The sequence below is a fragment of the Limulus polyphemus genome, unplaced genomic scaffold, assembly GCF_000517525.1.
Source record: "Limulus polyphemus unplaced genomic scaffold, Limulus_polyphemus-2.1.2 Scaffold1351, whole genome shotgun sequence".
NCBI lineage: Eukaryota > Metazoa > Arthropoda > Merostomata > Xiphosura > Limulidae > Limulus > Limulus polyphemus.
In genome coordinates this window covers 241,154-254,157 of record NW_013666961.1, presented here as the reverse complement: position 1 = coordinate 254,157, position 13,004 = coordinate 241,154, and the positions used below count along the sequence as shown (strand labels likewise).

At 36.1% G+C, this 13,004-nt stretch overlaps 1 protein-coding gene across 2 annotated transcripts in view; it reads left to right on the top strand.

Moving 5' to 3' along the window:
• Positions 1–12,179, top strand: part of LOC106463223 (glutamyl-tRNA(Gln) amidotransferase subunit A, mitochondrial-like) — a 48,046-nt gene extending 35,867 nt beyond the window's left edge. For both annotated transcript variants that reach the window (XM_013923218.2, XM_022390666.1), the window contains 3 exons: positions 740–857; positions 10,553–10,758; positions 11,892–12,179. In XM_013923218.2, coding sequence (XP_013778672.1) covers positions 740–857; positions 10,553–10,758; positions 11,892–12,049 — 482 coding nt within the window. In that variant the 3' untranslated portion in view covers positions 12,050–12,179. The remainder of the gene's footprint in view (positions 1–739; positions 858–10,552; positions 10,759–11,891) is intronic.
• The last annotated feature ends 825 nt before the right edge of the window (positions 12,180–13,004 follow it).

The following is a 13,004-nucleotide window of genomic DNA, read 5'->3' as shown; positions in this document are numbered from 1 at the left end:
GGACATCAGTTATACGCCCCCCCCCCCCATTCAGTCCATAAAGGGTTAAATAGTTTGTAGGCAGTCTTTTCAATAAATTTTAAATAAAAATATTATATTGAAATGGCTTACATTTGGTTGGTTATTAATCTGAAGAACTATTAAAAAAGTATTGGAATATTACTTGTTTGTTGTTTGAAGCTAATTACACAAGATAGTACATTTTTAGTTGAATAACTGTAGCCTTATGTAAAATATTTCATATATATTATAAAAATGATTTAATGTAACCTTTCATATGTTTCTGATGTTATTGTGATTTAATTATTCTGTAAGCTTAGAAATAACTACAGCAAAAAAGAAGTTCAGGGGCAGATTGGGCCGCCAGGATACCGGGCAAATCCCAGTGGGCCGGTGATACCTGGGCCAGTGGGGTGATAACCACGTTATACTGTCCCAGTGCTAATGACTAACCTACTGTACATCTCTCTTTCTGATTTTTGAGTATTTGCCCAGGCCATTTTAGGCTCTCAATCTGCCCCTGAACAAGTGGTTGTCTTTTTAAGGTGGTTATTGGAAATTTAATTATAAACATCTTTAGTGCATTACTTTAAGTTTGAATGCTTCTGCAGTGTGATAAACGTGTAATTTATTGAGTAATCTTTACACCCATATTAAATGTAAAGCTTAGTATATTGATATATTGTTGATGTCAGACTCTACCTGATCAACAAATAACATCTGGTTGGCTTCTACCAAGGTCATCGAGCAACAAATGAATCCTCTACAGAAAGTTTGTATGCAGCTACTCGTCATGAAGGTTTCAATGAGGTAGTGAGAGGAAGAATTTTAGCAGGAAACTATTTTCTTTTAAAAAGGTATGGATGAATATATATTCTTAAATTAGAAAGGCTGTAATTCAATTTTTTAACTGTCATAATAGTAAGAATTTTTGTGCCTTTAAACAATTATGTTATTATTCATATTATGGAAAAAGAACGTTTTGATAAAAGTGCTACTTAAACTGTTTTGAACTACACACCAATTTAACATACAACTGTGTATTTGTAATATGACATGAATGCTTTTTTAATTCTATAGAAAAAAAGGTGATAAAATGTCAAATTCAGTGAATGAGTTTAATACTTATTTCAGCTGCATTGATTATTTGAAGATAAAAACGTAAAACAAAACATTAACACTGTTTTTTTAGAAAGATTAAATTGTATATTTACTCTCAGAGGCATTATTTTATCAATATGTAGACTTGTTTTCCATATTTACTTTATTCCAATATTGTACTTCCCTCTTCTCACAAGATTAGCTATTCTTGTCTAGTGCTGCCCTTTATATGCAAATTTTTTTCTTTACACATCCCACAAGCCTTCTACTCCCCCTATTGGAATTGAATGATTCCAACATGTCTCATGTAAATCATCATGCATCACTTCTCCACCAATAGGAGTGTGATGTATGTGACTCCCTCTATGTACCTCTACCGAACTATCACTTCTCGTTTTGGCAGGGCTTGTGCTCGGATATGTTCCTTTTTGTTTGTTTGAAGTTTGACGTTTGTCTTTAGTATACTCAAGAAGTGGTTTTCATTTATTTTCATTTGTAGTTTCTGTTAAAATTATTTCCTCACTTTAATCCCAGTTTATTACAGTTGCATTGTTATTTATACTTTTGATTATTGGTTGACTCATTCTTATTATGGATTCTGAAGTTCATGTTACCACATACGGAGATCACATCTGCGACTAGCGCTATGTCTAAGGCCTCAGGTGAGGGTGACCCAGTGTGGGATTTATCTGAGTTTATTTGCAGGGAGATTGAACATTACATGGATCAACCTCTGTTTCCGGACCTCACCCCCTTCCTCCTGAACAACCTGAGCAGCAGACAAGGACTTGGATCGCCTATTAACACCTTCTGATTTGCTGTGCCTTCCCATGTCCTGCCTGAGAAGTCAGTTAGGCCAAATATGATGTTTTTGGATTTTGTTTCTCAAGTATGTGACGTTTTATCCCTTTCCTCTATTTTCTATGAACCACGTTCTTCCTTACTACATGACCAATCTTCCCATCCCTCTTTGGTTTTCTCCCCTTCCCAGATATTTAGGTACATGCTGACCAATTTGCCTCACAATTCATTTCCACAGGCTTTGGATCAGTTTGCTTTTGCATATCATCATGCAGACTTTCCTTTTCTGAACCAGCACTTCTTAGGTTCCATTTTGCCTATTTGGGGTGCAGCCCCTGAACCTCCTGTAAGTCTGACACATGCCCAATTTTCCCACCTTTGTCTTACCCTCACAACTCTTTTATGGTATCTCTCTACCATCCATCTCCTCTCTGAGGCTCTCCACCAAAATCCTGAAGGGTTTTCTGGAGACATCCTCTCCTTTCTTTCTTCCACGTTGGCTCATTTGTTCTCTTCGGCTCTGTCCTTACATACATGGTTTCTCTGTTGCTTAGACCTTCTAGGTCAGGATGCGACCTTAACTCGCATTTGTTTACCATCATTTTATCTTCTGGACTTATGTATGGCCCCATTTCTGCAATGATACATCTTTGACACAATCGCTGAGTCTTTGGAATCACGAGTTGTATTAGTACAACAACAGTCTACTCCTTCCAACTTTGTTGGCCCATTTGTCTCAGTTAGAGCCTAATATGGCACCTGTTACGATTTCTCGTCTCTCCCCTTCCCAATCCTTACCTGTCCCTTCTTCTTGGGGTGTCTTGTCTTGTCATTTTCTTCGATGACACTCGTCATGTTGCCAACAATATCCATGACTACCCGGTGGGTTCTGGTCTGGTGGTAGCTCGGCTTGCCAATTTTCTTCAGCACTGGTGTCCTTTCATCAAGGATAATTGGGTTTTTCAAGTTTTTATCAAAAGGAATTGTGATCCCGTTTTTTCCTCATGTCCCATGTTACCTATACCCATTTCCTTCCTTCTGCTTTGAAATCCCATGACCATCCAGCATCTATCAGAGGTAGTTCAGGAACAACTATCTCAGCAGGCCATCAAACCTATTCTTCATCAGGTTTTATTACAGACTATTTGTTGTTTTCAAGAAAACTGGGGACTGGAGGCCTGTCATCAGTTTGTCCCACTTCAATCGCTTCATTCAACTGCCCCATTTTACCATTGAGTCATTTCTCACTTTACGGTGGCCATTTTCTCTGGGCTTATGGATGACTAAGATGGACATCACCACAGTCTCGTCCATATCTTTGGTTTGTCCACCACGGGTGGCTTATCAATTTTACACTTTACCCTTCAGGCTTACTTCTGTCGGGTGGTCAAAGCTTCTGCTCACCATCTTCATGCTCTGGTGTTTTGATTCCACCATTCTCACTTTTGCATTATTGGACTTCCTTCTTCTCTTAGCCTGTGGATGTCAAAGGTCTGATTTTTTTTGCCATTAACATTTCACATACACTCCACCCTACTTATTTTCTGCTTTATCCGGATCTTTCCTTCCTCCCAAAGACCTCAGGGGGGGGGGAGGTAACTCCTCATTTTTGCCTATTTCCCTTCCTTCTATTTCTCATTTCTATCCTCGTCCCAATCCAGATAGACTTTTATGTCCGTTACGTACCCTTCATTGTTATATTGCTATTCCCGACTCTTTATACCTTGGCAGCCTTCCTCTATTTGGGATCTTTCCCTTTCTACCCTCACCAGTTGGGTTCGAATTTTGATTCGATTGGCTTATTTCTTCTTGTCTTCTTCCTCCTAGAATTAGTTCCAGGTGTCTTCTCATCAGATTCGACTCCTCACCTTTTCCCTTGCATATCATCTTTGTCATCCATTGGAGGAAATCCTACAGTCTGGCATGTGGACTACACCTAATACTTTCATCTCCCATTATTTACACCATATCATGGTTTCTTCTTCATCATGTTTCTGTCTTTCACCTATGGCCATTCTTTAGGCTTCAGTGCAACTTTGACTGGGTAAGTTTATATTCATACTTTTCTTTTCAGGGGCCCTTGCCTCATTTACTCATTATATGAATCACACTATGTGGTGAGTGATGTCTGACCACGTATTCTTGAACTTGAAATCTGCACTGTACAGCAATGTTGACTCGTACTTTATCTTCCATGGCTTTGCAATGCTCCCTGTTCAAATGGGGTGTTCCACAGAGTTCGCTTGTAAGTGAATAACCTTGCGATGTAATTACTTCATAAACTTGCCCGATCCAGATCATACCACCCATGGGCTGCATGGGTAAAGCAGAAGGTGATAGCTGCCCATCACTGCCATGCCTTATATTGAATAACTCGGTATGGTCTGCTTTTCAAAATGAGGTTTTGTGGTCACCCATTGCACTGTATCAGGTGATAATGTTCCTCTGGACTTTCCACTGCATTCTCATCCCCTTTCTTCTAGTGGAGTATGGGAGTCCTTACCACTTTCCAGTTCGAAGCCACTGGTGTTGTTGACTGTGGAGGCACCCTCCTGAATGGGTTCCACACAAAGACGGCTATAACCATTCAGTGCAGAGTAGGATGGTGGTGTTCTGCGGGTGTAGATGATGTGCTATCCACCAATATGCAATATACACTCACTAAGGAGTGAAATGTCAATCTGCAGTTCACCCCTTCAGTAGGGAGCCCTCATTCTACCCCTGCATGAATGTTGGTAACCTGAGACTGGACTTTGGATTTAGAGTAGAACCAATCAACATAATTCCTCACGCATGGTTATAGTTGTCTATATTCCTCCCTTTATCATACTCCTTCTGTGTTGTGGGTCACAGTGGAGGTAAGGGGGATTGTTCCAGTTCTGTCCTTTTTGCTATCCCTCATTGTATATTATTCCGAGGATGTTATTGCTTTTCGGATGGTTCCTGACAATTTCACTGTTGGGGAGTTGAATTATGTTATATAGACATCCTTTCAATACCAGATGTCGGGTCTTCAGATAGATAGATCAAAGCTAACACATGTCATACTTAGGAGTCAGAGTGGTTCTAGATTTCCCCCAGTCTCTTGAACTTGAAATGAAGATGGTATGATCCTCATCTTACCCCTGCATGGATGTCAGTTTCCAGCATCATGGGTTTTGGATGTAGTTGACTTACCGAGTATGGCCCATCATGCCCTAGCCGCTCTACACCGAGGGGCACATCCATTGTTTTACCCACTTTTATACTTTTTGGGATTGAGTTACATATATATTTACATGGTTAGGATTACTATCCTGCCACAGTTCTCTCCCACTTAGATGTGCTCCTCTCTCTTTCCACCTTTATCTGCTACACATTTCATGGATGGGCGAAGAGCATACCTGATTCAGAAGTAGTGCAGTTTCCCTCTTCAGATCTGACTCTCTCATTTCTTGGGGTATCCTTTGGATGTTTTCAGATGCTACTTCTGTCATTCCTTCGCACTGGCCCTGCCACCTAATCAGTGTGGGATTCTGGCTAATCTTGTGAGAAGAGGGAAGTACCATATTGGAAGTTATAATTTTCCTATACTGCAAATATATTTCTGATAGGTACTTCCTTCCACTCACACTTCCCACCCTTCCTTTGCAATTTCCTCCAGTGCTTTTATGTCTTCTGTCAAACCTCGAGGGAGTCGCATGCATCACATGAATATGTCATGCTTCTATTGGTGTAGAAGTGTTGCATAATGATTTACATGAGAAACATGTTGGAATCATTCAATTCTAAGACGGGGAGCAGAAGGCTTGTGGCATGTGTAAAGAAAAAAATTGTATATAGAAGGCAGCATTGAACGAGAATAGCTAATCTTGTGAGAAGAAGGAAGTACTTATCAGGAATACATTTTCAGTAAATAAAGTTAAATTAAGCCTTGATTCATATCAAATACAATTAAATACATATTGAGTGTCATTAAAGAGAATAAATTTTAGATATCATTGACCTAGTGTCATAGTCAGCACTTTGAGCTGTGTCTCAGTACTGACTACATTCTTAGTGCTCCAGGGAAGCTTTACATTAATTGGATATGTATCTACATGATAATTAGTTATGTTTGTTCAACCCAATCAGCCACATGATCCAATAAATACATTGATATATGCAACTAACAAGTCACTGAGAGATTCTTCTACTGTATTGAATCCAGATTGCTCCACTAGCAATCTCAGATATCTTCACAACCATGCACTTGCTCTGAAATAAAATGCTATAGAAGCAATACTAGCTGTGCCACTAGTTTCATTTACCTCTAGTACCATTATCTAGAGGTGTGGAAGGCAAATTAAAAGTGGTGAGCTCAAGGGTTATTTGACGGAGCAAAGTGAGAGAATATGTATCACAGGTGCACTCATTATGGCTGAGGTCTAGGGCTCACCTTAGGGCCCTGTAAGCTCTTGGTTTCTGAATTAAGATTTTTTGCATTCTCCAGATTTTCCTGAGAGTAATTTTCGTAATTTGGATGCCTTTTTACTTGGACAGATTGAAAACCAACAACGATTCCAGCAAAAAAAAAGGTATAACATGCTGGTTATCAGTACTTCATCCATTTTCATATAGATCGTTGTTTGAGCTAATGCTGTCTACTCTCTGGAGAGGAAACTGCATTTCATGCATTGGCTCTATCACTGCATTACACACCACCAACACATTAGATCTTGTCAACAGTAAACTATGGAACACCACTTGTGTACACAGAGGTACTATAACTTCCTGTGCACCATACATTTGTGTGATCCACTCTTCATAGGTTTGGTCTGGTTGGCAATTGATGACTTTCCCACAGAAATGCAGTCAATCTTTGCACATGTAAAACTGACCAACATTTTACACAATACATCTATCCTTAGGATACCAATATCAGTACCAAGGCTGTAGATAGTCACCTAGATGTAGTTGGAGATGTGCCACTAAAGTAAAATCCAGTTGATCACCATTTGACAAAAAAGAAGTCAGCAGTATTAAATAGCTAGTGTGGCGGATTCACTCTTAGCACCTGATATGCAGTAAGGTTAACCACTGTCCTGTCAGCTCCTGTATGAACTAAGAACTCTGTCTTTTGTCCCTCTACCTTTAGGAGCACATACAAGTGCCACCCAGCTCTAAGAGAGAGAGAGATGGGTTGACCACAAACCTTTTGATGCACACTGTCTACTGTATTTTCCCAAGCCAGTGGCTAAACCAAACTTGGGCTCTACTATTTTGCTGGAACTAAAGTAACAGCAACTAGAGCTTGTGGTTAACCCTCCTGTCTGTGCAAAGTATGGGCAGATCACTAAAGTGACCAAGATGCTTTAGTCTTCCCTTCCATCTTGATGGTAGCATTTTCAGCACAAGCTACAGCACAAATATCAAGGGAGGACTAAAGAAGCCTTTGTCCACTCATTGGTAGCCAGTGGAGTTGTGTTGGCTGCTGGTTTGCCCTTGACGAATCTTGAGCATGGCATGATGCATTGATTTCAGGAGAGTGGTCTATCAGAGGTATAGTTACTGCAACTGCTGTGACAGGATTTATCCTATATTATGACTTATTTAATGTTAAAACTTTGAACTTTAATGCCACAGAAACTTCTTCTGTTAGTGTGAAAATGTCTCACACACTGAATTGATACTTCTTTACCTCACTATATAATCTGTCATTCAGTATCCTTAGAATCTGCCAAAGCTGTTGTCTTCTCATGCAAATGGCACAGACTGTTCATGTAAGCAGCCAAGCTCTTGATAGGACCTTTCTTCCATTGATTCTAAATGTCAGTACAACTTGGCAACATTGTGCTCCTTTTTCAAGTGCTTGATGGAATCAAGGTTGAACCATTCAAACTCAAGATCAAGCATTGCATTGTCAGTTTCTGAGTGCAGCCGTTACAAGCAGTGACTTACATGAAACATCTCAGGAAACTGTTGAGATCTTCCTTAGCCAAACCCTAAAGTATCAGAGGAGATATGTGTTTGACCTCACTCACAGGGATCTGTGGTTGTGGTATAAACCTTTCATCCATGGACTCATGCAATAATAGACTGAGACTCATTAAATATCAGAGGTATGCAGTGAAATGGGCATATTCAGGAACTCCAACACTCAAAAGAGCATTATGTTCTTGCCTTTGGGTGAGTTACCATAGGTGACTCAGCATGATTCCCATATACCTCTCATCATGGTAAGGCTCATGACTGTCCCATGAATTGTCATCTTAATCACTTGACGCTCGCTGTCTGTCTTGTCTGCTGCTGAAATACCTCAGACTAGCAGACATCATCCACTAGCATCACCTCCAGTCTATCTTAGCTACTCTCAAGTGGCATTGATAAGAGCTGAGGTTTAGCTACTCTGGTTGGCAAATGCTTGGAACCTCTATTGAGACTGCCCAATCAGTCTGAGAATCTCCAGATTGCACAGCACTACAAAGTTCTCCAGTTGTCTGTGTCTCCTGCATGCTGAGGTTGATTCTCAGGAGGAAAACTTGAGCAGTGATTCTGGGTACACCAAGCTCTTGCAGTTCTTCCATTTAATAATGGCTACAGTGATAAAGAAGCTATATTCCATTGCAACATTGGTGAAAGTTCAGTGTCCAAGAGAGAACTTCACTGAAACCCTAAAAACTCTCTCAAAGCCATCTGTCCTCAGTAACTAGCTCTTTCCTCTGAGCATAAGACTTTTGACTCATAGAAAGTAATGTTTCTTCAAGTACAAAGCCTTAAATTCAATAATGCAAGAGTTTAAAAGAGCACAGGGAAATTCACTCATCAAGAGAAAACCAGACACCTTGCAAAAACAAATTCTTTGATTATGGAACCAAAATTCTTTTCTTCTTACATACTCTGTTGTATTCCCAGGTGCATGATTTCACTCATGAGTAATAGCATAGGATTTGCATAATAATATGATGTTCAGCATAAAATTTTATATAGGGTTAAATTGTATTCTTTGACACTAACTGAATTGTGAAAAATAAAGGAGACTAGACACAATGTGTGACATTGTGAAACAGTCTTTATTAAACACACGAACAAATCAACTGAATGTATTTAATGAGGACAATGCCTTTACTAGACACTCCAGAGGTTTCTGTGAGAAAGAAGAATCTTCTGAACTACAGAGAAAAGTCTGTTCCAGACTGAGAAAACATAGCATCATATACATGAAACGATAATCCTATTATTTTCAGACCATTTGGATTAACCACATCACTGTTGGTTATTCCCATTGAAAAATAAGGGAGGTCATATCCTCAAGGTATCACTTGACTCATTATTGTAAAACATCACTGATCACTGTGTACTTTCACATTGCATGGTCAACTGTACAGAAATCTTTTCCATTATAATAAAATGAATGATCCAGAACAATAGGTAACTAGGGCAAAAGAAACTTAGTTACTTCCTCCACCAATTTGGATGTTAAAATACATACACTTACATAAATGATTAGTATTAAATATAAGTGTAAAAACTCTGAATATGCCTGCATTCTACAATTTCAGTGATTTTGTATGTCTGTATTGTATTGTTTTATAAAATGTTATGATTTAATTTGTCTTTAGAAATGTCTCTTCATGGGACAAAGTTAAGATAATACTTATAGCTATTATATTTTACTCTTTAAAAAATATGTAATATCTGTTTCTTTACTGAGATTTTCTTAAGTTCTTACCAGCAAGTTTGACATCAAGAACAGTATTCAAAATTTGAGACACTAGACCTTGTATGTATGTTTCTGATTCTAATATTTTCCCTTTAAAGCATTTTAATTCTGAAGTTCTTATTTAAGTGTATAGTTTAATGAAGATTACAATCACACAATGTGTATCAGTTCTCAACTTTGAATACTTCATAGTTAATTATATCATGTAATATTCAGTGGTATCTCTGTACGATAAAAGTAGACATGCTTCAGTAGTAGATAATTTATCATTTGCAGTGTTACCCACATTTCATAAGTCTGGATTTTTCTGTAATCATCTTCTTTCATTTACCATTTTATGTTTGCATAATTGCTAAGTAACAAATGAAACAAGGTCACAGAACATATCTCATGTTAATGAGATGTATTAGGAGTAGAATAATTTTCAAAACAAAAGATTTATATAAGGCCCCAAAATATGACATACAAATTGTTCCTAGGGTGTGTTAAAAGTAAATTAGATGTAAAGTCAAGAGATCAGTTTAAGATAATAAAACATGCCACATCACATCCTTTTTTTAAATGTTTTACAAGTAGAAAACTGAGGTCAAAAGGTCAAAGTTATCACTCTGTTTTATATATTTACCAAACTGTTACTACTGCAGTAGAAACTGATATTAACTTAATTTTATGGTAAAAATCCCACAAATTGATTTTCACTTAATTTATTTGATAGTTTTACACAAGTAAGTGGCATTGATCATTATTTCTGTCAAATACAGTTTTAATTTTTTATCAATTTGGCTAACATTTTATAAGCCAATAACTTAATTATAGTATATTGTTCATTGAAGAATTATTAGAATGTAAAATACATATTTTAAATAATGCACGAGTTGTGTTTCTGTTTACACGACATCATCTCTTTGTGTTTTAGGTGTAACAATTTCTAAGTTTTAAAGCTTATAAGTAATCTTATTTTTCTTTCAGAAACTATGATAAATATTTTCAAAAAGCACTTAAGGTCAGACGACTGATTAGTAATGACTTTCTTGGGGTTTTTGAGAAGGGAGTCAATGTTATATTAACTCCTGTAACATTAACAGACTCTCCACCTTATTCTTTGTGGAAGCTCAAGGACAGCAGACAACAGTCCTCCATTGAAGACTATTGTACCCAACCTGCAAACATGGCTGGTTAGTGAATTTAGCTTGCTGTTGATATGTATCAAATTTTTCCTCATTTCCTGATCTTAAGTACAAATTTCAACTTTTTTTTTTATTGTTCATTCATCATGAAACTTTCATTATTTCAAGTACTTAGTTTACTAACCACTTTTTCTTCCCTTCAGGAAACATTTTTGCCAGCTGAGGATTTTTACTGTTTATTTATGTTTTTCAGGAACATAGACAACAAGAAAGTTTATTAATATTACCAAAACTTAGAACTTTTGAAAACGTAAAGTTTTCAAAGTGATAAAATTAAGGAAGTAGAGAAAGATAGCTACATAAAATAGATTATACTGAACTTCAGTTGCTGTCAGGTGTTCTTTTATTTGGTGTACAAAACTAAACACCTTATTTTTTGTTTATATTTGTCATGTAATATATATAGCAGTTTAGAAAAGGTGAAAGATATTGAATAGCAATCAAGCAACTTAAATGAAAGTTTGAGCTTCTATCATGTTTGAGGGTATTATCTGGTGGTTGAGCCATTCATCATTTAAAAGATCACTTTGTTTTGGAAATCCTATAACATTTTATGCATTAACTATTTTGAATAACTTAAGGAAAGAGAATGTGTCAGTTTCTTTTGTTTTTTTTATGCAGAAACACTTGGCCAACATATTCAGATAATTGATTTTTCTGCCAATTAAATTCTTTCACATCTTGGTTAATTCTCTATAGCTTAATGTGATAATGTATGTGAATATTATTTTAATACTTTGACTTATATTTTATTTCTCTGTTACTTGACAACTGTTTAAACATTATTTTCATTTTTAATAAAAGAGGAACAAATACGTTTTTTAAAGTAAGTTTATTTTTCTGATTACATGTGTTTAGTTATTAACTATAGTAATGTTTGACAAGTAAAATATAATTTAATGGTATTTTTTTATGTTTTTAACAGAAAATTTCAAAATTGGACTGCAAAACATTCAGTCTATTGAATGTTTGATTGCATCCTGTTGACAAAAATACTTTTTTTTAGTTTAGATATTTTTCATTTTCCTGTAAAATCTGATTATTTCAAATTGTAATAAAAATATTGAAAATGTACAATTTATTTTACACGAGATTATATAAGCCAAATTTTTTCTCCATAGGTGTTCCTGCTGTTAGCTTTCCCTGTAAGCTATCTAGTCAGCAGCTTCCTATCAGCCTTCAGCTGATGGCTCCCTGCTTTCACGAACAAACTCTTCTAACTGTAGCCAAGTGGATTGAACAAAGACTAGATTTTCCTCTACTAGACCTTGAAGTATAGGAAGAAATAACATGCTGAAGTGCTATACTATAAATTTATATTTAGTAAATGTAGAGTTTGATATGTAAAAATCATTCATGTTTAAAATGGCTTTGATCAATAAAGGTGCAACATTCATTCCAGCTTAAAATGTTTTTGAATACCTAAATAACATATGACAGTATAGTGTAAAACATTTCCATAAAAACTCTTACTTTGTTCTGAGTTAGTAATACTAAGACAGTCAATGTGGTAGATTTTTCATTACCTTATTTATTCACTTGATTATGAGAAGAATGTCAGTATGTAAATCATATTGGAAAATGGTTCTCACATTTTAAAGGATTAAAGAGCAAGTTTAATTGTGACTTGTGGGTTTTAAAACCAAACAGTCAAAAACTTTTCTATAATATCTGTACTAACGTGTTGTTTAATACTGGAGGATACAAATGTGATGTTTTAATTACTGTTATTATACAGATGTACATTTGGTAGGGATTGTAGAAGCCATGTCTGTCACATTTTATTTGGGGAGTTCACTTAAAACTGTATTATTTATACAGTGTTGTATTTATAAAAAATGTTACATGCCTATAGGAATTTTTCTGTGTTGTGTGTATGTATATATATGACAATTCTAAACTTAATTTCGTATCTTTCAACATTGAATTCCATTTTTCTTATACATTGCATTTTGACCACACAAACTGGATCCTATAATCTACTTTAAAGAAACTTACATTTCTCCCATAAATATATTTTTAATCTTGTGATACAAATAATTTTTCTAATTATCCTTTTAAATTACTTTTAAATTTTCTACTGTTCATGTGTATCAAATGTTGTTGGGATTATCCCAAGGACCATCAAAACTAAACAAGAGTTTTCAATATAAAAACAAAAAAAAGTTAACAATGAATTCATTAGTGGTGCCACTAATATATATATATATATATATATATATATATATATATAG